This window comes from Tympanuchus pallidicinctus, unplaced genomic scaffold (assembly GCF_026119805.1).
Source record: "Tympanuchus pallidicinctus isolate F22 unplaced genomic scaffold, pur_lepc_1.0 scaffold1, whole genome shotgun sequence".
Classification (NCBI taxonomy): domain Eukaryota; kingdom Metazoa; phylum Chordata; class Aves; order Galliformes; family Phasianidae; genus Tympanuchus; species Tympanuchus pallidicinctus.
The window spans coordinates 49,234,598-49,258,820 of NW_026294618.1; the positions used below are offsets into that span (position 1 = coordinate 49,234,598).

The 24,223-nt window shown below is 34.7% G+C and overlaps 1 protein-coding gene across 21 annotated transcripts in view; it reads right to left on the bottom strand.

The window, feature by feature from the left end:
• Nucleotides 1–1,904: 1,904 nt before the first annotated feature.
• TRDN (triadin) overlaps nucleotides 1,905–24,223 on the bottom strand; it is a 207,337-nt gene continuing 185,018 nt past the window's right edge. For 12 of the 21 annotated variants that reach the window (XM_052677499.1, XM_052677491.1, XM_052677507.1 and 9 more), the window contains 8 exons: nucleotides 22,977–22,994; nucleotides 21,319–21,366; nucleotides 20,414–20,434; nucleotides 16,227–16,253; nucleotides 14,909–14,944; nucleotides 14,206–14,250; nucleotides 13,216–13,263; nucleotides 1,905–4,517 (listed from right to left, as the gene is read on the bottom strand). In XM_052677499.1, the coding sequence (XP_052533459.1) occupies nucleotides 4,375–4,517; nucleotides 13,216–13,263; nucleotides 14,206–14,250; nucleotides 14,909–14,944; nucleotides 16,227–16,253; nucleotides 20,414–20,434; nucleotides 21,319–21,366; nucleotides 22,977–22,994 (386 nt within the window). In that variant the 3' untranslated portion in view covers nucleotides 1,905–4,374. Of the gene's footprint in view, nucleotides 4,518–13,215; nucleotides 13,264–14,205; nucleotides 14,251–14,908; nucleotides 14,945–16,226; nucleotides 16,254–20,413; nucleotides 20,435–21,318; nucleotides 21,367–22,976; nucleotides 22,995–23,014; nucleotides 24,087–24,223 lie in introns of those variants that run through there. The other 9 variants (XM_052677628.1, XM_052677619.1, XM_052677517.1 and 6 more) reach the window with 8 other exon arrangements.

Consider the following 24,223-nt stretch of genomic DNA (forward strand, 5'->3'; position numbering starts at 1 on the left):
GTTAGCTGCTGACTCTATGTGAAGCCCAAAGCAGCTTAAACAAGTGCTTTCTCTAAGGGAGAAAGACTTTCATTCATTTCTCACTGTACCAGGTGGATTATACAGTAGGATGCTGGAGTGGATAATAAAGCACTAAGTAAGATAGGAAAGGGAAGAGACTCAGTTGCTCTTCTGAGTGTTTATGCTCTGGTAGATAAAGACATCCCTCTGCAAGTGGGCTTACTGCATTTCTGTTCTCTTCTGTTGGATTAAAGCAAAATTTCACAGAACTTTTTCTGCAGGGAATTTTGCATCTAAGCTGGACCATACTAAGTTGTAAATGGCAGTGTAGAGAAAAAGCTAGGGTATTTCCAGGGTTTGGGATCAACAGGAGAAATCTTCATAGTGATGTACAAATTAAACATGTTCTGTCTTGAGTTCTAAGTGGAAAACGTAATATGGAACAAATAGAAATTTGTTGGCATTCTGCATCAATTAGTAAGAGCAGGATGTGTATAGATCTGTGCAACAACAAGCTGCAGTGTGCTACCTTTTGCTAACAGCCAAATTCTACCTAGACATTTGTTCACTGCTTCAGCAGGGTAGGGGAAGAAAACTGGAAGAATAGAAAGGAGAATGGCTCATGGGAAGAGGGAGCTCAGGGAGCTTGCTTGCTAATTACCACCATGGACAAAGCAGGCATAGTTTTGTGAAAGTTAAATTTATTGCCAATTAAAATAAATGTCATTAATAAAAATGTCATTAATAATTGGATTGTAGGAAACAGAAAGGCAAACATTCAGACAAAACCCTTCATCCCCCTTTTCCAGAGTCTACTTCAGTCTCAACCGCCCCTCCTTGATCAATTAGAAATGACCCACTGTGAGAACCCACGGTTTGCTGGAAAGATGGGATGAGAATTAATTAACTCTAGAAGCTGTAAAAGGCTGAAATCAGACTCCAGCTGCAACAGAAGTAACAGTGTGAAACAATGAATGCGGTCAGAGGGCTGAAGATGAGATCAGTGAACTGTATTAGCAGGAGCAGGCAGCTCTCTGGTGATCACTTTGCTCTTGGCTGAGCGACATAAAATTTATCTATTGGGCTTCTGCAAGCCTTGATGAAGCCTTTCTGTTCCTGTTTACTTCAGCGGAATTTTAGCATCTCAGGGAAAGGTGAACTGCAAGAGGAGTTTCATCTCATGAAATGCTGATTTACCTGCACAACAATCCTATGGAGCAATAAGCCTTTCATGTGCAAAGACTCACCAAACTCCATGGGCAGAGAGACTTCAAATCCCAAAACAGGGATATGCAATTAGTTGTGCTGTCTTCAGACCATAGTCTGGTTCTTGCATCACCTCCTGGGTTTTAGCAATTGCTAGTGTAGACAAGCCATAGTTATTAAAAGTGTTAAAAAAATCTTATTGTAAAAAAATCTCACAATTTTTGGTCTCTCTGTTTCTTGGCCATCGAGATCATCTTGACCTCAGATTAGTTATAGGAAAATGCATTTTTCTTTCTTTTCTTTTTTTTTCTTTTTCTTTTTTTTTTCTTTTTTTTTTTTTCCTAGTTTTACAATAATAGTTTAAATAAGTATCTTGACAAATGTGGGTTATTTTGGTACCAAATGAAGTTCTGTCTTAAATGGCTGTAAATAATTTGACTTAACTGTTAGAGTATAATCCATAAAAAAGTGTGTGGAAACACTAGTTAAGATAAGAATTGCAAAAAGCCCATTAGGAGTGAATAAAATGGGGAACGATTCATTTTCAGCTGTAAGAAATGCCATCTTAATATTTATGGGATTTGCAATTACTTAGCAGTAATTACTTAGTAATTACTTAGTAGGAGTAAAATTTTACATACATAAACTCCTACCTTCCACTTTTGCATTCACAAAAACAATCTTACAGTCACAGAAACACAGTATATAACCTTTATTTTTCAAAACAGATAACAATCAGCGTATGATTTTGAAATATTTCAGGCTAATTTGAGTAAAGCCATGCAATTCAAATAATACTTTTTAAGGTTCCAGTTGAATTTAAAGAGAAAAATGCTTGCCATTTTGAGAGCACAACTGTTTCCTTTGTACTTAGAGGATATCAGATTGATATTAGAGAAGAAAAATAAATAGCTCATTTCATATTACTTTTTCAGTGATAATCAATATTTATGTTTACAGAGCGCTCAGAGGCATAACTGAGACATTATGGGAATGATACATGAAACATATCCTCACCACCTCTCAACTCAAATGAGAAAGAAAAGTTATGGCTAATCATAGTGTATGGAATTGACAGTGGTAAAAATTGTTGAAAAAAATGAAGGCTTATAGTGCAATCTTGCTTTGATTATTGAAATTGGATAAAGTCCTGAATGAAATTAAAGGATTTTTGGAAAGTTATAGTCTTATTTTAAGATTCACAATACAAGCCTAAGGCAATAACATCCATAATAATATACACATAATCATAAATTGGGGAAAAAAAACAAAACCAAAACAAAAGAACCCAACACTGGAAATATAAAAAGGCCTACTGAAACAAAAGTAACAAGTGACATTTTATCATGAAATATTCTCTGCCAGCAGCTTTATATCACTGTAAATCTGCGAAAATGATTTCACAGGTAACAGCGGAGGCCTGAACTTTTTTTTATCTGCCATGCACTCCAGTATGGAAAGAGCTACTCCTAGAGAATGATCCTACCTCTTTTCAGAAACCATTATCTAAGTTGCTTGTTGCAATCACAGATTTTACAGCAAAGGACAAAATATGAGACTGGATCTAGTCTATATGAGGCCGTGATCAATAATCAGAGTATCAGCTTGACTCAACAGTGCAACAGCAAAGCAATCTGAATTGCATTAGTTTGTCAGAGATTCAGTTGTCCGAAACACATGTGAGTCAGTTATTTAATTGAGATATGAGCAGGTTGGCAGGCAGAGAGAATGGGGAAAAGCAGTGATATTGCCTGGAATTATGCAGAAAATAGAGCAATGGATTGTTACAGGTGCAGTCAGATGCTACAAGTATCCAGTTGTACAATGAATGTAGTGCTCCTTCAGCTGGTAGTTGTGTCTCTAAGATCACTGCTGTACCTTTTATAGATTAAATGCAAGCATACAGCAGCTTGAGAAAATGCGTAGCATTTTACATTGTCAGATGTATAAACAAGCAAGGTACTGATTTTCAGTTAAGGGTTTTCAGGGATTTAATGTCTTCCCATCGTTTTCCTAAGGTAACCAATCAATTATTTCTATAGAAACAAACAAAAGAAAGTTGAAGATAGGCTTACTTACTTTCAGTTCTCATCTATAATTTATCAACAGGGATGTATTCTGAAAAAATCCTTCTAATAGCTCAGAAACTCTGTCTATGGGGAGGAGTTACTTCTAGTAAAATCAACTACCCAGATTATTGCATATGCTTCTGATTTTATTTTTATTTTTTCTCTCACTGATCTGAGATTGTAACAAATTGGCATGCATGCACCCTGGGTATTTGGATTGGTTTCATGTTTTGACCAGCATCATATATCACAGCTTTTCATCTTATGCTCATAGAAAATGGTTGGCTGGTGTATCCTCAATTTTCATGGTTTTTGCTGCAAATAGATCTGATTTTGTTTTGTTTTGTTTTGCTTGTTTCTTGGGATCGGCATGTTGATAAAACATCGATTTTTCTCACCTTTGCCATGTTGTTTTACTTTCTCTTCTCACTTTGGGCTTTATAATGTGAACTACTTGTATTTTGCCAGCAGGCAGGGCAAACATAGTGCCTTTAACTGCTTCAAGTTAAACAGAAATATCCATCATTAGCATGACTTGAAGAATCAACTTACTGGTAGTATGCTGAGCTGCTGATAGCAATTGTGAACTTCAAGCCACAATAGTCAATGAGAAATAAAAATAGCACCAGTTGCAGGGCACATTTTCATGATTTATTGAGACTTTCTCCTGTCAGCAATTTGATTGAACTTTAAGAAGTGATTCAGGATTGCCGGCAGTCTTGCAATCTTGCTGATATAAAAGCTATGTTCAGCCTCACACTCCCTAGTTAAGAATAAATGGAAAACAGACTGACTTTAATGCTGAGCAGGTTAAGAAAAACGGAGCTAAAGAGGCAGGAAATCACACACACGCTCACACACACAATCAGGCCAATGCTTTGTTAGCAGCCTTTCCACGAGAAATGGGGTGCTTTTACTTCTCTGCCTTTGTCAAACACAGCTTATTACTCTTTGTTTTGCCCGTGTCTCATGGAAACTTTTCCAGGTACATGTGACAAATGGATCACATTCTTGCAATGACAAGTACCACTGTGACTACTGTGGACCTCAGCAGAAAAGATAATGTGCAAAATGCGAGCAATCACAGGACTCAGTCTCTCTACTGTCCTGGCTTCCTTGTCTTTCTCTTGGAAGTCTTTGAGTGACTCTTTTCTTCCTTGTCTGAAGAAGGATTGGTAGGAAACTGCAGTCCAAATCCGTTAGGTCCATTTATGAAAACACATTGAAAGTAGCGGACAGGAGCTAGGAAAACAAAGAAGAGGTGGTTAACATTTATAATTTCCAAATCAACACCATGAGTCTCTGTTGTATTCCCTCAGAAAAGGATTGTATAATTTAATTCCCATTAATTGAGTTACAACAACACACATTTTTATTGTCTCACAAGGCAGACTGCACATGTCAACAAGATTTTAGCTGAAGAGTTCAGCATGAGATATTTGTAGAAGTTTAGAAACTATAGACAATTTACATTTTTATTTCATTATTCCACACAGTTGTAGGCCTTTTTTGTTTTTTTTTTTCCCCACAGAATATTTACATTCTAGGATAGCTGAGTGGAAACTCCTGAAAGCAACATGCATATTTTCTGATCTTGTATTTCACAGACACTTAGAGATAGATTGAGAAGTTCCAGTAGGTCTCCAGTGAAATGGTGATGGTGGCATTTTCTGTTAGGGTTCAGATGAGTATGTACATGTATCTATTGGTCTGAAAAGGGCAATACATGGCACTGGCTCCTTTTTTTGATTTTTGAGCACTGCTCTGTATAGTCACACTTCATTGTGCAATATTTTAACGGTTTTCAGGAACAGATCTTTTCAGCACAGATGAAATAGACCTTATTTGTTACAGAAGCTGAGTTGTGTGGACTCTGAAATTAATGCTGACAAGATTTTAAAAGATAACTATGAGTCTGGCATGCATTTGTGAAAATGATTGGAGGAGTGCTGGAATCTGAAAAAGTTAGTTCTCATACAATTATTTTTCTGCTGACCATTTCTTTCCTCTGCTGTTCATTCCACATAAAAAAAAAAAATAATAATAATAATAAAAAATAAACAAAAAACAAACAAACAAAAAAAACAACAAGCTGTTTATTCTAACAGGTCCGATCTGAGATGGACTCCAAGGCTCCCTTGTGTTTTGAACTCAAAAGCAAGGTTTGTTTATTTACCGCCAAGTCACAATAAAAAGTTGAACACAGAATGGTGTGTCAAAAATGCTGGTATGTTCAACCCAATTATTTTATCCTCTGTGGCTTTCTTGCTTCACTCATTCAAAGGTTAAGTATATACTGTCTAAAAGGTGCACTTGAAAGTGATGTTAGAAATAAGATTCTCCTGAAAATGACTTACTGCTTTCCCTCTAAATCTAAGAATAGAACCATTTTTTCCCTCAAGCTATTGGTATTTTCACTGTGGTCCTCTGTAAGATGAATCCAGGATCTCTTTTAGAAAGATGAAATTAGGTTAGAGAAATCACCTTCTGATTAGAGCCCACAGCAAGGATATAGAGATTATTATAAAGGCATTTATAGAAACATGGAATCATAGAATCACAGAGTTGGGAGGGACCCACAAGGATCATGGAGTCCAGCTTCTGCCTCCACACAGGACCACCACTGAAATCCTACATACGAATATGTTGTCCAATTCCAGCAGTCTTGGTGCCTGTTTCATGCTTGACCACCCTCTGGTGAAGATCTTTTCCCTAACCCCCAAATTACCCTCCCCTGATGCAGCTCCACGCTGTTCCATTGGATCCTGACACTGTCACCAGACAGCAGAGTTCAGTGCTACTCCTCCACTCCCTATGAGGAGCTGTAGGCCACCATGAGGTCTCCCCTCAGCCCCCTCTGCTCTGGGCATCTCTTAATGTGGATCAGCTATATTCTCTGTGTTTGCTTACTGTGTGGTATACAGTAGTTTCTGGGATATATAATAATTACAATTAACAGGCTTATTTCACTCAATAAGATATCTTTCCTAAATAAAGCTAATTAAAAACAATAAATTGCCACAAAAGAAGCTATGATTAAAACCAATCATTTCCTATCAAAATGCTCTGCCAGAGATTTCTCAATAGGTTTCACTTAATTAAAAAAAAAAAAACAAAAAATCAAGACTAAAATCAACTCCCACTGAGCGTCAATTTGATAAAAAAATATTTTATAGGAAAGAAATTGCCAATTTAAAACTCACCTTTATCTTTTTAAATGGAAACAATTTCTGCATATTCCTCTAATGGATATAAAAATTAAAAAAATAAAAATGAAATAAAATTTAAAAATAATTTAAAAAATAGTCAGTAGCCAGTTCACTCTTCCTTATGAAGAAGGCAAGTAGGGTATCATGCACTTTCTAGCTGCAGTAAATACCAGTAGGTACTTTATTTAAAGACAGTAGAAATCGTTTCAAAAATAACTGTGCATGCAAAATTCAACTCTTTCTTTTACACATTCAGTAAGTCCTGATACATACTAGATCTTTTATAGGAAGGACTTTAAACATGTTTATATATATCATAATCAGCATGCTTGATACCACAGCATTTTGTAAAGAGGTCATTTTTAGTTTTTGGATGGTATTCAAACTTCTTTTTTTTTTTTTTTTTTTTTTTTTTCAAACTGTCTTGGTTAGTTTTCCTATTAATACTCCCAGCACATAACTGCTCCTCATTGTTTGCCTTTTTTTTTTTTTTTTTAAAGCATATAAAACAAACCCAGTCGCCTATACACAAGAAATCCTTTTCCACTATTTCTCTTTAATGTTGTCCTTTTCAGCTGCTTTATCATGCAAACCTAAGCTGCAAAAAAAATGCAGATAAAATGTCATTCAAACAAATGCCAACATCTTTGGAACTATGTATGTATCAGAATCTGCAGCATTGTTACGATGCACCATAGCTAGGAAACAAATTGAATTTTGGCATGCAAAGAGGACTATGAATGTAACCCCTTCTCCTTTTATATTTCCCACATTAAATATGAATACAGAATGTGTCTTCTAACTGAAGAATGTTCCCAATTCTAATGTATTGTCTCATATCTTCAGGGCAAATGTTATTTAAAAAAGAGCAATGAGCAGTAGGAAACATGACTTAACATTATAATTCTTTCCTTAGATTATCAGAGGAAAAAAGTCTTATATCTGGACTTATGCTTTTGGATAGGATGTAATTTATGATAACTTTCAATTCTTTAGCAGAAGAGGAAAAAGACTGGGTGTCATGCTTGAGGCCTTTTTTCATTAAAAAGTTACTCTAATGCTTTAATCATCTTCATGACCCTTTGCTGGATTCTCTCCAGTAAATCCACATTTCTCTTGTATTGGGGCGCCCAGAATTGGACCCAGAAAACTACATGTGCCCTTACTAATGCTGGTGTATCCACGGCTCCTAATTTTAAGTCATCTGCAAACTTCTGACAGTACACTCTGCCTCATCATTAGTATAATTAATGAAGACATTAAATAGGATCAACTCCTGTGGATCACCACACCCTGGGCCCTGTCATTCAGACAGTTTTAAATCTATATCACTGTTTGCTCATCCAGCCCTTACTTCTCCATGAGCATCCTATTGCTGATATTGCTGAAACCGGTAGACAGCATTCACTTCTCATCTCAGCTTAACACAGCTACCAGTGCACTCAATCAGAGAAATTATCAGGTAGATCGAGAATTTTTTCAGTGACTATCTTGAAGGATTTTGTCTGTAGATGTCAGTGATCAAACCCAGACCTTTATATGAAATGGATAAATCTTGTCTAGTATTCTACAGTACTAATGACTCTAATGGATCTGGAATGCTGTTTGTGCAAAGGAACAGGCAGCTGTGTCCTGCTTGTATTATTCTGTAATTTTGTACTCCTATTGATCTTCTAAGAAGAGGTGTGAATTGGAATGTCTCCAGATAAGAGCAGTCTGAAAAACTGTCAAATTAACTGGGACAGCAGTGCCTAATTATAAACCAGTTCTGACAGCAAATAAACTCGAGGTAAGGTAACAGAACTGACAAACTCAGACAAGATTAATAAAGGGGGCTAGTACAGTGGTTGGGGTAGATGTTGCAGATGTCCTCCTGTAGTAGGAGCAGCATAAATCCAAAGTTCTTCTAGATCATCCATGTGACTTTGATTATTTCAAAAAAGAGTACCACTTAACTTCGATTACAATATCAGTGTGCAGAAAGGCTACCCATAAGTGTATAATTAAAATAAAAATGGATGTTTTTCCTGTTTGTGGTTTGTATTGTACAGATTTTGAATTTACAATCTACAGTTTTCTAGTGATATTGAATTGGCTTCAGATCAGATCATAAAGCTTTCATAGTTTACCTATGACCATGTCTGATATTTCCCCCTTATGTGAATTTTTAGAACAGGAATATTAATTTGAGTTAACTTTTAAAATAGATTAACTAGCTCACACAAAAATTGATGCGTGGGAACTCATCCAGAATTAAAGCAGCCCCAGTGAAATTGTCTTCAATTGAATTTCAAAATAGGTTCAACCAGATTAAATCAAAGTCACTTTAGTTCTTAATATGTGATCACTCAAGCATTTTGCACTGTTTAACCTCTCCTTAAACTTTTTCTTATTAACACACGGTATTTGTCCATATCAGTGGTTAGACAAGCCTACTGAGAGTTAGTCTCCAACTATTTCATAAAGATCAGCTTCAGAATGGTGGAATTACTAAGATCAAGTTACTGGAAAGGTTGAATAGGCAGCCTTGGTTCTCAAACCCTAACAAACCTCAAACATTGAACCATTCATGGCAAGTACTTAAAAGGTGTATGCCTGAAGATCAGAGGCTGTTCTACATGAACTCTCTTGCAGGCAGCATTACCGTGCTGCTTGTTCTACTATCATGCTGCATGCTTACAGTGAAGAATGGTGATGACCCTGGGGAAATCTTGCTGCATGAGAAGACCTGTGTAGACACAGGACTTGTAAATGAATGGACACTGATCTTACTTAAAAGTTTTTGAAAAACTCTCAATGTGCCAGTTCCTTCTATTATTTTTTAGCCAATGGTACACATCCTGATGTCCAGGAAAAACAGTATGAATATTAATGATTTATTGCTGAATGTTAGTGAGGAAAAAAAAAAAGATAAACATCTAATTCAAGTTATTTCAAGGATGTTACTACTGTTTTCATTACTACCCTCAGAGACGCAGCTATTAATGTTCTCTTTATTGATCTATGCTTTTATTTTGAGAAAAGATTTAATATCTTTTCTATATTATTGGGCAGCTTCTCTGGTGAAGTTGTATTCAAATGGTCAGTTTTGAGAGAGTGAGTCTGTGCAGACGATGTTCTGAAAGAAACTACTGACAAAATACTGGAATCATCACACCTCTGAGATATACAGGCTACCTGAATGATGAGCAAAGTAGAAAATATATTATCCACAGTTCATCAGAATGATGAGTTTCTCACCTATCTATAGACAGGAGCAATCTATTTTGCACTCTCTTCTGACTACTGTGTATTTTATTTTATTTATTTTATTTTATTTATAGTAGTTCAATTCTTATATTTTATGGAATCAGACAAATATGTTTCTGCTTAATGATATTAACAGAGTGCATCTACAAAATGATGAAATAAACCATACTTCAAATATGGAGTCTCCAAATACTTCATACCAGTGAGAAAGAAAAAAGGAAAGCATTCTCATTCTCAGTGAAAATAATGATCAGAGGAAAAAAATCTTATATTGCATTTCTGACAAGTTTGTGACCCCTGAGCCCTGAGGAAACATCCTTAAATATCTCACATAAAATCTCACATTCAATAGAACTTTCACTTTTTTTTTTTTTTCTTTCTGAAATTTGGAGATCATACTTGCATTGGAAAATATGTTACAGAGATACAAATGGTGAAAGGCAACTAAATAATTTTATAGAAACAAACTAATCACCATATGCTAATACAGACAAATAATGACTTCACCCATTGGAGCTGCTGAGGTTTTCATGTGCAATCTTTTGCTGATAATATGTTGAAAATATTCTTTTTATGCTGGAAAACATCTGAGAAACAGTGTTGCAGAAGCAGAGAATAAATCTAGTTGAGAAATGCTTTTTTTCATAGAAAAGATAGCGTAGTATATTCAAATATAGGATGTTTCAATTGCACCTAATGGTAAGTTTAATTTTTCCAGATGTACAATATCTTTGACTAGACATAGGAGTTCATAGGATAGAAAATCTTATGTCCAAGAAACTGTAAACCTCTTAGCAATTTATAAGGGTAGATACATGAATTATGTAAGACACAGGGTGCTGGGGAATTTAGCATGACTAATTTGATTTCTATTTACCTTTAAAACAATCCACATATTTCTGTAGTTTAACCTATTTATACAGGTTTAAGATCAATCTCATTATTTCTCACTTTTCAAGCTCTTTCATCACTGCCTCTCTTTAATTTTGTTGTATTTGCATATTTGTCGTTTAAGATAAAAGCTTAAAAAAAAGTCAATCTCTTTAGCTAACAGTGTGACAAATGAAAGAAAGTGTTTCCTGGGCTTTCAGCCATAAGGACAGTACATGGCAATTGCAATAAACATAATCAAGTACTGGTTACTTTAAATTTTCATACTCTGATGTGAGCATTGAAGCAGATTAGGACTTAGAGTCTACAGTTGTTTATATAAAGGATATGGAAGACAACTCTCATCACAAAGTTGAATTTATACTCTTCTCAAATTCTATTCCAAATGCCCAAAAATCTGCTTATGTCTGCTTGTGAATAAATTTCTTGTAAGACAGAAGGAAAAGCTAGTGCCTAAGTTTCATTCTGAGCACAGGTATCAGTTTTGACACTTAGGATAGGAGAAAGAAGGGGGAAGAATTTTGAGTAATTGTTTGCAGCTCTACAGGGGAGAGAAATTTAGTGTCTACTGCACATATTACCATTGCTTATATGAAAGGTACAGAGATGCTTAAAATTCTGTCCAAATGTGAAACTTTCTGAAAACTGAAGATATATTCATCTTTTTAAATTGCTTATTTCACTTTATCTGAGTGCTTCATAATACCGGGAAAAGGCTGAAGGACTCTGATCAAAATCTAAGTACATGTGAATCTAATCTATTCAGCTTTTCAAACTGGAAAGGAGATTTACTATTTAAATTTTTAGATTCGCTCAGAAAGTGTAAATCCCATTTATCAGCAGAAATTATTACGATTTGATGCATTGGAGAAAATGCACTGTCTTCATCTTCAAACAACACAGGAAGAATAAATCAACTTCAAGAGGACATGACCTACAATTTGGTCTCAGCTTTTAAATTCTCAAACTGAGCAAGTACCAACGAACAACACTGACAAGAAAAAAAAAAGTTGATGTTCTTTTGGAAACCTTTCACCCACTTTCTGAAAGCTTACTAATTCTATTCAGTGGACAAAGAAGATACTGACGTAAAGTTATGCTTGTGAAGCCAGTTACAAAGGACTGTTTGCATAGAGTTGTTTGTGATCTAGGAAACATCCAGTCAGTTGTGTGATATTAGAATATAATTAGATTAACCAATAACAGCAATTATTGTTAATAAAAACAGTTTTCGAATGATGCAAACTTTGGTGTGCAGAAGACACAATAATTAGTTTAACTTATGCTTATCTTGAATTTTTAATTTTACTACAGAAGAAAATCTCTGCTTTAATTAATTAATTTACTTGTTATTTGTTGTCAGTATTGCTATACGGTTAGAATGGGTATGACTTTTAGCATAGGGTCTACATTCTGTGTATTTTGGTCAATTACAGAATTGTAAAAATACTAAAAGGAATTTAATTTTATACCTGATTCTAACATTGCATGCATTCCCTATCAAAGAAAAAATATATAAAAGCCTAAGCTAAGCCAAGCCATTCCTATATAGATACATCTAGCAGCATCCACACAACAAATTCTTGTGAGCTATGTGTGCAGCACGCTACCATTTGGGAGCTTGAGTTTAACATTTCATTCACATTTTCTTTCCCTTGATGTCTGATTGCACTGCATATGTTTTGCACTTAGCTATCATTTTTAGGTTTATTAAAATATTTATATTTAAAATTTACAGATACATATTTATACGCATATAAATGTATCTACACGTGCATCACACATTTTCCATCATATATATGGGATTGTAAAACATTCTGCCTATAGTAAGCATGGAGAAAAAAAACCAAAAAACAACATACAACAAAGCAATCTGAATTATTTGAGATGAAGTCATTTTCTCGACTGTCTAAGAACAACAAAGTTTTAACAGGAAGATTCATATTAATATTCAGTTCATATTTTGCTTTTACATAAGTACATAAGTTACATCTTAAGGTGAGATAAATAACCTAGATCCTTGTCTAGTGTGAATCAGTGCAGTTCCACTGAAGTTGCAGGGATCAATATCAGTCAAGTATCTGGAATGTATTTTTATTCTTATCTTAAACTAGGAAAAACATGGAGCAAACAATAACGCAGTGAGAGGAGATGTCCTCCTCAGATGCCCTACTCTTTTTCACCTTTTTTTTGTGGAGAGGATGTGAGTATTTGAAGAGACAATATTTATTCTTGTAAGAACAAATAAATGGAACAGAGTCCTCATTATGTAGTTTTGCTACGGAACAGATTTTCTATGAGAAACACGTGCTTATTTAAATAAATTACTGCCAAATTAATTATAGGTCACTTGGTTTATAATTAGCTACTTATTTCTTTAGAAGTTTAGTAAAATCATAAAGCAAAACAATTTGAATACATTGTTTTCCACAGGAATAATTCTTGTGGGTCTTTGTTTTCCTTGCATCATGTTGCCTTGACATGAATAACGGATACAAGACGGCTGTAGGAGTGACATCCCTTACAACAACAGGAGCACTTTGGAAAGGAAAAGGAATTTCTTTTATGAAAAAAGAAGGAAAACTATGTACCTGATGTCAGGTTGTGGTGTTTTGGAGCTTCTTTTGCTGGTGGAGCTCCTAAAGAACAAAACATAGATCATAACTTAGTTTTCTGTTTCAGGACAAAACATTTAATTAGATTTCAGTGAGAAACATCCTGGTGTTGGAATCAACTATGAGATAGTATTGGTATGATCCCAACTGTTTTTCAAATATGACTTTCTTTAAGCATAGAAACTGTATGTCTAGTAAACCCATAGAGGCAGACTGTTCCTAGTTTAGTAGATCTGCACTAGTACAATTAAGCATATGTTATTCTTTGAGATTCCAAGATTTTAATCATACATAGCACCTAATTGTTCTTGAAGACTAACGTATGTGGATCTGACTTCAAATCTTCACTTCTGTGAAAATCTCACAGCCTTTAGCAAATGTAAAGAGGATGTTTGTGTCATAGACCACTAACTTAAAATGTATTAGTGTATATTACTATTGATTATCTTCGGAGGTATAGAAGAAATAATTTCTATTATTATAGAGAAACAATCAGGGTGGTGCTTTATCAAAATGTTAACCAGACTATAAAAGACCATGAAGTATACAACACACACAAAAAAGTGTTCTGTGATGACACAATCATCCTACAATATGAGGTGGATGATCTAAAGCATCAAACAAGCTATGGAAGTGAACAATACACCACCATATCAGCAACCATAGCAGCAGACTGACTAGGGTAACCCACTCATCTGAGGACATAGAGCCAGAGCACCCAGTAGATCAGCTAATGATGTACCACTTTTGGGGTCACAGACAGGGCACCTCTGCAGCCAGATTGGACATAGAGCTGTAGTACTTGATGTTGACACCTAGAGGAGCCATCAGACATTCAGTTACTGGGAATCTCCACACAATTTCATCATTTTGACGTACTTGCATATGTTTAAAAATGTTAACAAAGCTCCTCTTTCCAGCCCCATGAAAAAAGCTGGTTTGCAGAGATTTTCATCCATTTATTACCTTTGTGTTTTTCATCTTTCAGATGTTTCTTCTCAGTTGCTTTTTCTAGGCAGAAAAATGAAAGGTAACTGAGTTCAAGGTTGGAAATAATTTAAATTCTAATTCTTAATAGATTATTATCTAGACTTTTCAAGTACAATTCTTTGAAAATTAATACAGTCTTTTAGGAGCTTTTTCATATACAAATACATGTAAAATTATGATCTGATATTATTGTACAATCATAGAATCATAGGTTTGTGTTGGAAGAGACCTTAACGACATCTAGATCCAAGCCCCCTGCCATTGGCAGGGTTGCAAAACACTACGTCAAGTGCTAGATCAGGCAGCCCAAGGCCCCATCCAGCTTGGCCTTGAACACTTCCAGGTACGGGGCATTCACAGCTTCCCAGGAAAGTCGTTCCAGTCTCTAAGTGAAGAATTTCTGCCTAACATCTAAAGTAATTCTCACCTCTTTTAGTTTAAAATCACTCCCCCTTGTCCTGTCACTACCAGACAGTGTAAAAAGTCTGTCCCTTTCCTGATTATAAGCTCACTTTAAGTATTGGAAGGCTGAAAGGAGGTCTCCCCACAGCCTTCTCTTTCCTAGGCTGAACAAGTTGAGCTCCTTCCACCTGTCTTCATAGGGGAGGTGCTCGAGTACTCTGATCATCCTTGTGATCTTCCATCTACACATACATGCATACACAGAGTAATTTCCTACCTTCTTTTTGCTTAGACGTCTTTCTTTTTTTCGGGGCTAGAAAGAATTGCAAGGAAAGAACATTAAGTGACAGCTCTCAGAAACATAATATAATCACAGAATCATAAAATGGTTTGAGTTGGAGGGGACCTTTAAGATCATCTAGTTCCAACTGCCCTGCTATAGGCAGGAACACCTCCCTCTTAGACCAGGTTGCTCACAACCCCATCCAGGCTTGCCTTGAATGCTTCCAGGAAGTGGGCATCAACAGCCTCTCTGGGCAACCTGTTCCTCAAAGCAAAGAATTATTTTCCTAATATCTAATCTAAAACGAGGGTCTCACAGCAAACACATTGCACAGAGCTGATCTCCTTAGTAATTTTCCTGGAAAAACTGGGCTAAATGTGTCTCATGGCATATATACAATGGATCTAATATTACAACAATAGTTGTTACCCTAGTGGTAGTAGCAGCTCTGAGCTTTCTGAACAGCCTTTGGAAATCTTCTGAATATTGCTTGTTGTAGAGTACTTCAGAAAGTTCTGATCGAGACTTTGGGCACTAGAATTCTGTAATTCCCTAGCAACTGAGAGAATTGCCTAACTGTTCATTGCCAAAACTGCACCAGGGAAGGATCCCTTTGCCTTCTGCCTTCTTCTCACTATGTTTCCTTGGGCAAACCTGATCACCTGAAACAAATAAACAGCAGGACTTGGAGCTAGATGTACCTTCAAAATTGCCAGATATGACCATTCTGAAGTCATACAGCAAAAGATTCTTCTTTATTTGATTTATTTATTTTTTTCTCAAATTGTACATCCACTTAGAAAACGTGTTCTTTCTTTCTGACATCCTTTTCTCCAGACTCCAAACAAGAGTCGTTGGTCTATGATTCCATTCAACAAGGCAGACTGACTGAAAGTAAGTGAGGTGTATTGCTGGCAGGTGCCTAAACCCGTTTCATTATTTCCTGTTGACTATAGCAGAAAACTGGCAGGCTGCTTTCAAAGTGTTCATTTTCACTTAGTATGGTCCAACCACTTCTAATATGAATTTCCTCAATGTCTTCTGATGCCTATGTAATCTGATTATTGCTAGCTTGCTCAGTGCTTATCATCTGTGTATATCTCCCAAGAAACGTGCTACAGAACAGTTAAAATAAGATAAAATAATCAACTGATAAAAGCATTCTTTGATGGAGAACTTTACATCTGCAGTTATGTCAGTTTACCAGCGCTGGTTCACATCAGCATTGTTAACTGTTGATGAATGTTATGTGCTCTTCAACAACGTTCATTATTTCTTTCTACAAGACATAGCAGAAAAATGTAACATTTACCTGTTATTTGGATTTCACTTGTTGACTCTACAGGAAAATTGTTAAAAATGAGGATGAAGGGGGAAGGAAAAGAATACGAGGCTTAGTACAATGGTTGCTTTTTTTTTTTTTTTTTTGCCTCAAGAAAAGTAACCGTTTAAATAGATCTTCTCTTTCATTTGCAACTTTTCTGCAGGATATTAATTTGCAATAAAAAATGTCTTAATGGCAAGTACGTAGGATTTCACAGTAAAAGCTAAGAGCCCCACTCTTTGAAGTACTATAATGCAGCATGCAATGGTTAATGCAAATGCAAACACTGTACCAATCAAAGCTTTCAAGCAAGTGAATATTTAGAGCTCTTTTCAAACATGCACTCAAGATTATGTGCGACCTACTGTAGGGAACCTGCTTTGGCAAGGGGGTTGGACTCGATCTCTGGAGGTCCCTTCCAACCCCTGCAATTCTGTGATTCTGTGATTCTGTTATAACTGCCTTTGCTCTTTCCCCCAAAAATATATTGTTTATTACCTCTCTTTTCTTATCATCTACACATCTCAACCAAAGACTGACACTTGAATAGCTGACATTCACCTCTGTATAACTTTCTCCTGCACCATCAGACTCCCCCCCCTTTTTACAGTAAAAGCTCTTGGAAGCTGGAAAAACTTTTGATTATGTGTTTGTATAGCACAAAATCAGCATATATTAATATCCATAATAGTTAAAGATAATTGAGCAACACAATGAGATAAAAATTCCCTGGTGTAAATGATCATTACTCTTTTGTAATCAAAAGAATTTATGATGTCGGGATTTGGAATCCATGAGATTTTTACCCCTAACTTCTTTGCTAGTCCATTTTATTTTAGAACTTCATTTTAAGAAAGGAAAATAACCTTGAATAAGGTCACAGAGCACTTAGGGGTCTCCTCCGACTGAATTATCCCAGTGTTTACTTCATTGTTGAATACTGACATCAGATGAATGTGAGGTTCTACAGATGATGGAAACCCACATGAAGGCAAAAATCTTTCAATACCCTCTTTTACAACAGGAAGTGTGAGCAATTAAGCATAGCTTTCACTAACATATCCCAGGAAACTTTGAGTCTTGATTTTGGTTCGTAAGGAGAGTCATAAATTTCAGTGCTCAGAACAGGAACCTCAGGCACTCAGTAAAGGCCAATTTTACTGCTATTAAATGCTAACATGCTTAAATCCTTTAATATTTACAGTTCTGCTTATAATCTTGCCCACAGATGTTGAAAACTTGCACATTACAGAATTCTGAGTGGATTAAAACTGCTTCTCATTTTTATTTAAGAAAATGTTCTCTTTGAGGCACTAAATCTGCAAAATGGATTCATGTTCTGACTCCTTAACTAGGAGTTGCCTAACTCTGAGGGACAGGTTCAGTTTTCTCTGCAATTTCTAATATTTACATTCAGATGATTATTGTTTACCTCCTATAGATCACGTAAATTCTAATTTGGGATTAGAAATTCTCTTAGTTGACCTGAAGCATGGTTTGTTTTACTTCTGTTGTATTCAAGATAGAGGACATTTTCTTTTTCCAACACATCAAGGAGTTCCCACTTATTCTCAGATCTTTGGAAAACACTTTGCCTCTACTGTAGTATTCTCATTACAGAGTTAAATGGGAATAAAGTTTGGCCAATGCTGAAATTTTGCTTAAAATACCAGCCTCTATAGTCTTCCTGTTTGTTTTATTTTTGTTGTTGTTGTTGTTGTTGTTTTTTGTTGTTTTTTTTTTTGTTTGTTTTTTGTTTTTTTTGGCAAAACTGTTTACAGTTTGGTGTAATTTCCTGCATGAGTCTGAAATACTATAGTTTTGTCCTCTGTTCAAGGTGACTTCTCTCACAGTTTGAGAATCCTTAGTGAGTATGCGGAGATTATGAATTTCATTTAAAATCCAAATTGGACATAGGGTCAATTGCTGTTATTGACCTTCATGTGAGCTAAACTAAGAAAATAAGTAAACTAATTACTTTTATAATAACATAATAATTAACATGTTACTATAAAAATGCATTTGGTGTTAATTTGGGGAATTTTCAAACTCAGCCTTGTATTTCTGTTTACTGTTGGTTAATCATTTGATGATAGAAAATCTACCAGTTCAATCCACATTTAATTCAATGTTAAGGTTACCTGGGGTGTAATATATCAATAGATTTGGCCCAGAATGAATGTATGGATTTATTATTTGGTCTTAACTAGACCTAAACTCCAAAGTCAGTGAGCTTTTGTGTCCATGACTGTATCTCATGCTGAATTACAGAATAGCTACCTCATGTTCCAGCAAGCATACTATACATCTGGCTGAGAATTATATGAAGCAAAGATATACTGAGCTTTAGAAAAAAATGGAAGGAGGAATTCAAATACTGTTCTCCTTTGAGTGGGAAAAAAAAAAAAAAAAAGTAGTTTAAATAGCTCAGATGTTTAAAATCTTAAACTAGATTTATTCAAGGAGAGTTAGTTCAGAATAGGGAGTATAAATAGAATTATTTTTGTGTATAATCATGGGTCTGTTTGATACTACTTTTTTCTTTCTTTCTTTCTTTCTTTCTTTCTTTCTTTCTTTCTTTCTTTCTTTCTTTCTTTCTTTCTTTCTTTCTTTCTTTCTTTCTTTCTTTCTTTTATCATTGTTAACCTTTATAATCATTTGAAGCAGCAGAATATAATTTCAAGACTGTAGTACAAATATCTGCAAAGGTCAAGAGAAAATATCTTGGCTGTTCATTATATTCCAAATATGTCAGGTGATACAGTTTTTGATATAATAGCCATATAGGCAGTGATTTTTGGTTAAAAGATTGTTACTGTGGAAAACATGAGTTAATTTCTGATGCTTCTGTAACAGAAGAGAGTATCATCAGTAGGTCTATTGTACAAACTAGTACAGAAGATAGTTCCACTGGACATAAAACTGAACAAATTTGAGTAATAGAATTAAACAAAGAAAAGAATACCTAAAATATGGGCAAAAAGAAAAAAATACGTAAAAACAACTGCCAAAAGACAATACACATAGCTTCATGGGACATGACAACTTTTTAATGATGACGTAAATGCTTAACACTAGTATTTAGGATTGCAGGAGATCCTTCTGCAGAGGCACATTTCAGATGCTTCATGTTCCCTATTTCCTCTTAGAGATGTGATCCAGATCAGCACTATGTCTTTTTACATTGTATAAAAGCAGTTATTTGTCTTGTCTAACCTACAGCATCTAATGTAGGAGATTAATTTATGAATCTTAATAGAACCAGCTTGCTTTGCCATATTGTCAACTTCTGAAACAGGAAGAGGACTGTGCCACAAGGGGCTTAGTCTTACATTTGTGTACTCTTTATAGATTACTTAACATCAGAATAACACATGGTTTGGTCTTGATGTGCCAGACAAAATTCAAGAAAGAAATCCAAGATTCTATCCTAAGGAGACTCCAACTAATTGAACAGTGAAGGTGCATACTTTACAACACTCACAATTCAAAGTGGGAAGTGTAAACATTGCCCTTCTGATTGTCGTCTGATCATGATTTGACGTATGTAACATGTAATTACTAGCCACAATAAGCATAGATTACAGCCTTTAGACATTCAGAAGTCTTAATGACCTTACAACGACATTATCAAATGTTCTCAGTGGAATCTTTGTTATGCAAAATATTTCCCTTGAATACTCTTTTCTTCAATTTAATTTTAGTTATTTTTTATTAAGGTGAAAAAAGTATTAAAACAAGGCCAATAAAATATGTTTATTATATTCATGAAATAAATCATCTCCAAAGCACAAAAGAAGTTCTGTAAAGATTTTCTAATTCAGTTACTATATTGTAATTTTAGAAAAAGATAAATTTACATGAAGTTACATTATGTACCTACACTCATCTAAAATCACCAGAACATCAATTATGCATCTAGCATAATTTCCTTCACTGTTATAAATAGTAAAAATTTAAGAATTTGAATACTGCCACTTCACAGCATTTTATTGCAAATGTGTTTTGATGTATTCAGATGTTACTAAGCAAGCTAAGGACAATGTAAGCATATAATTAGTATAAGCAAGAAAATACTAATAACTAAAAAGAAAAAATTACAAAAATGTGAATTGAGACAACATGCATCTGAAAAACAGGTTTATATTGCATAGAAAGCAAGGCATGGCACGTACTTGCAGTTGTTTTCAGTTTGACTGGGAATAAAAAAGAAAAAAAACGGTCAGAACAGTGAGATGCAGCATAACATTTCCATGCTGGAGAACTGCTTTATTTGTACTTTGTATTTACTGAATATTGAAAAAATTCAGTAATTGTACTGTAATTAAAAACAAACTAATGATGGAAAATAATAGTAGGCATATTTTTCTCTGCATGTGGTAATCACTATGCTATAGTAAAGGATGAATAATAAGATCAATAATAACTTTATTTCTTCACTTATTTCCTTACACTGAGAAGAGTAGAGAGGACTTGTTAAACCCTTGGTGACTGCTTCACCTCAAAACTGAACTATGCAGCTTCCTATAACTGCAACAATTTTGCTCTATCTTATGCAGGAGAGGTTGCAAAGGAATTATGATATGCAGGGACAGTTACCACGAACCGTGGCTGTTGCCAGGTCATGAACTGACATGATCTGAACATATTACTAGTATGGAAAACTAAATTGCTGATGTTGCTGAGGAATTAAATCATGCCAGAAGGCTGTAAAGTCCAAATAAAAGGCAGATACCAACAAATAATTCCCAAAATGAAACCATTTAAAATAAACATCTTAAAACAATGGTTCAAATTCTTCATCAGCATAGCTTCTTTGATGCCAGTGGAATTACAAAACAGAAAATTGACCTTTGAGATATGTATATATATATCTTCAGAAAATGACAAAAGGCATTGTAAATAAGTACTGTGCTAGGTTTGCTATGGTATGACATGTAAAAGATGTTCTATGCTGCAAAATAGCTCACAGGACCATGATTTTGTTCATTCTGACATTTGTCATATGCAATTATATTTTCCTATTTGTTTAAAAAACAGTTTCAAAAGTAATAAACACATAAAATGCAGGAGTGCCTACCTGGCTTTGTATGTGGAACATCTTTTTCATGCCTGACTGCTTCATGCTCTAGACAAAAGAAAGAGCATAACAAAATTGTCATGTTTCTAAGTTATGTTGTGTCTTTTTTTTTTTTTTTTTTTTTTTTTTTTATTAAGAAGGACTGCATGTATACTTTTCAGAAAAAAAAGTTAATTTTCTATTGCTTCATGCAGTTACTTTGGAAAGAAGCCAAATGACTACTTGCTAACAGATTATCCTCTAAGGAATCTGCTACAAAATTATGAACTTCAGTAGTATTGCACATGGCTTCACATAAATGGCTGCAATTAATTTTAGTGGGAGCTATGCACACATATTAAGGAAAAAGTCAGTTTAGAAAAGTATTCCCCTCAATTTCTGAAGTGCAATTTATATCCACTCTCCAACCTTGTTATTTGGAAGGAGAATAGAAACCATACCCAGAAACCTTTTGCTCAAACTTTATGCTGAGTCAGAAATAATACCATTGAATTCCCAAAGCTTTGAAGACATCCCATTCTGTATGAATAAACTGTATATCGCTGTGAGAAATTAGAGAACTCGCAGTGCTTTGCAGGCCATGCAGTTTTTTCCTCCTTTTTTCTATATCATAATTATTATAGAAAATAATGAGATTTGGTGTAAGATTGCTAGAAATAGAAAGGATGATAAAAGGGTCTAGCACTATGTAATCTGTATCAAAGCTATGTCTATTTAAAAGGAATTTAAAAAAAAAAAAAAAAATACCAACAAAACAGATTTTGTAGCATAGTAGCAGCTAAGCTGTATGTATGAAAAATAGGGGCCGTGGTATATTTTAGAGTTGAGGAATCAATGGACTATTATGATGGCCTTGTATCTAGGTTTCTTTCTGAGCAACAAGTAGGATGCAATGAGTGTTATAAAGTGCAAATGTTTAAAATGTGAGTAGCCTCTAAAAAAACAGCAATGTGTTTCATCACTTCTGCCATTTGATGAATAACTGAATACCTAGAAACTATGATTGTAGGTGAACATATATTCCAGGAAATGCTAAGATTTATACAAGATAAGGAATTTAAAGCTTTATGAGGTTTGAATTAAAAATTATGTCTACAGAGAGTGATATTTTTCTCAAGTTTAGGCTTTTCCTAGGAGTGGAGGTTTATGGGAACACAATCATTCTATTTTTTTTTTTTTTTTTTTTTTTTTTAACTTTTGCAGTTTATATTTGCATGCTGAAGGTATGAAAGATACAGAAATTTAACATGCAGGCTGCATACTAAGTTAGTGCATGGGCTTTTCAGTTCGTGATGGAGAAAACTGCTAGATTTAGTCGCATTAGAAATACTGTATTCATATGAGTAGGAAAACAATGCAGTGATTTTTTTCTTAATCAGTAGCATTAATTAAAAGCATTTAATTCTTAACAATGAAATTTAAAAAGCTTATCACTATTGTATTAATACCTGTATTATTAGACCAGGAAAGAGCAATGACAAGACAATATGTTAAATGAAAATACTCAAAGACATAGGGGAATAGGGGGGGAGAGGAAGGTGGATAAATACACAATAATTTAAAGCAAAACAAGGAAGTATTAAGGGAAAGTTTCCATGTATTCACACATATCCAGCTATATTACAGGAATTTTTCTGATCAAGGTAGGTACCACGTACTTGCTGGCTTTGCCTGGACTACAGAAGACAAAAGAAGGTGAACTGTAGCATTTAGATATAAAAAAGATTTCCTTGCCATTTTAATATTCAAATATTCTTATCATATCATGATTCTCATTTTTTCTTAGCTTTCCCCACTAAGGTAAACATGTACAGCATTCAAGCTGCTAAAATGCAGACAGTCTTTAACATATATAGACCTTTGCAAGTTCCTCTATCTAACTACTCTTGTTGAAATAATGCCACAACCTACTTGTTTGCCTATTGCTAATTTGTAAAACATTCTGGTTAGAAATATATTGAGGCCATTTCTCCAACTCTATTAACAGAAACATTGTTCATGGTTTTGAACAAGCTACAGCAGTTTATGGTTAGATAAAAACTATCAAAACTTTCCTGGTTATATAGTGCTACAAAATATCACTTCATGTTAAAATGATTGATTAACATGTGAGTTCTTACAGAAAGCAATATAACCAACAGGTTATGTGAACGTTCACAATTAGAGACAGAACAATACTATTCAGTATAGAATCTATTCTGCTACTGAAGTGAAGGAAAACCACATACCAAATGAGAATGGAAATGAGGTAGCAAATTGCACTATTCAGCTTAAAATAAAATGGCATTTTATTTTATTGAGAAAATTCATTATCATCACTACAACAATCATCACATCATACCAACACCATCTGTTGATTTTACATAATTGTCTGAGATTTGGCAACTTTTCATTGATTTTGGAGTAAAGAATGCTCCTAGTAGAAATATAGGCCGATATCTAGTTAAAATCTTAAAAAAAAAAAAAAAAAAAAAAAAAAAAAAATTGTGTAATCCGTGAGAAATTATGAGAATGTTCTAATTGCTTGAGTGACACTCCAGGGCTTCTACACAAGTTAATGTTGCTTGAACCATTATTATCACAAAATCTACAAGGACCCAAAGCCTATAAGTAAGACCTATAAGTTATTTCCAAAATCAGTTTTTCCATGAGAAAACCAGATTGAGATGCATTCAAGTTCCTAAACCACCTAATGATTCATCCTCCTACGTCATTTCCTGCATGTGCAGTTCTCTGTGCTGTAAATTCAGTCACAGGAAGGTTCTGAGCTTGGGGAAAAAAAAAAATAATAATAAAAAATCAATGATTTGCACTGGAGATAAACTTGGGAGAGTTCTGATTTACAGCTCCACTCCATTCCATTATCCCATCTTCTGGCACAGGAGGAAAAATCAGCACAGAGCTG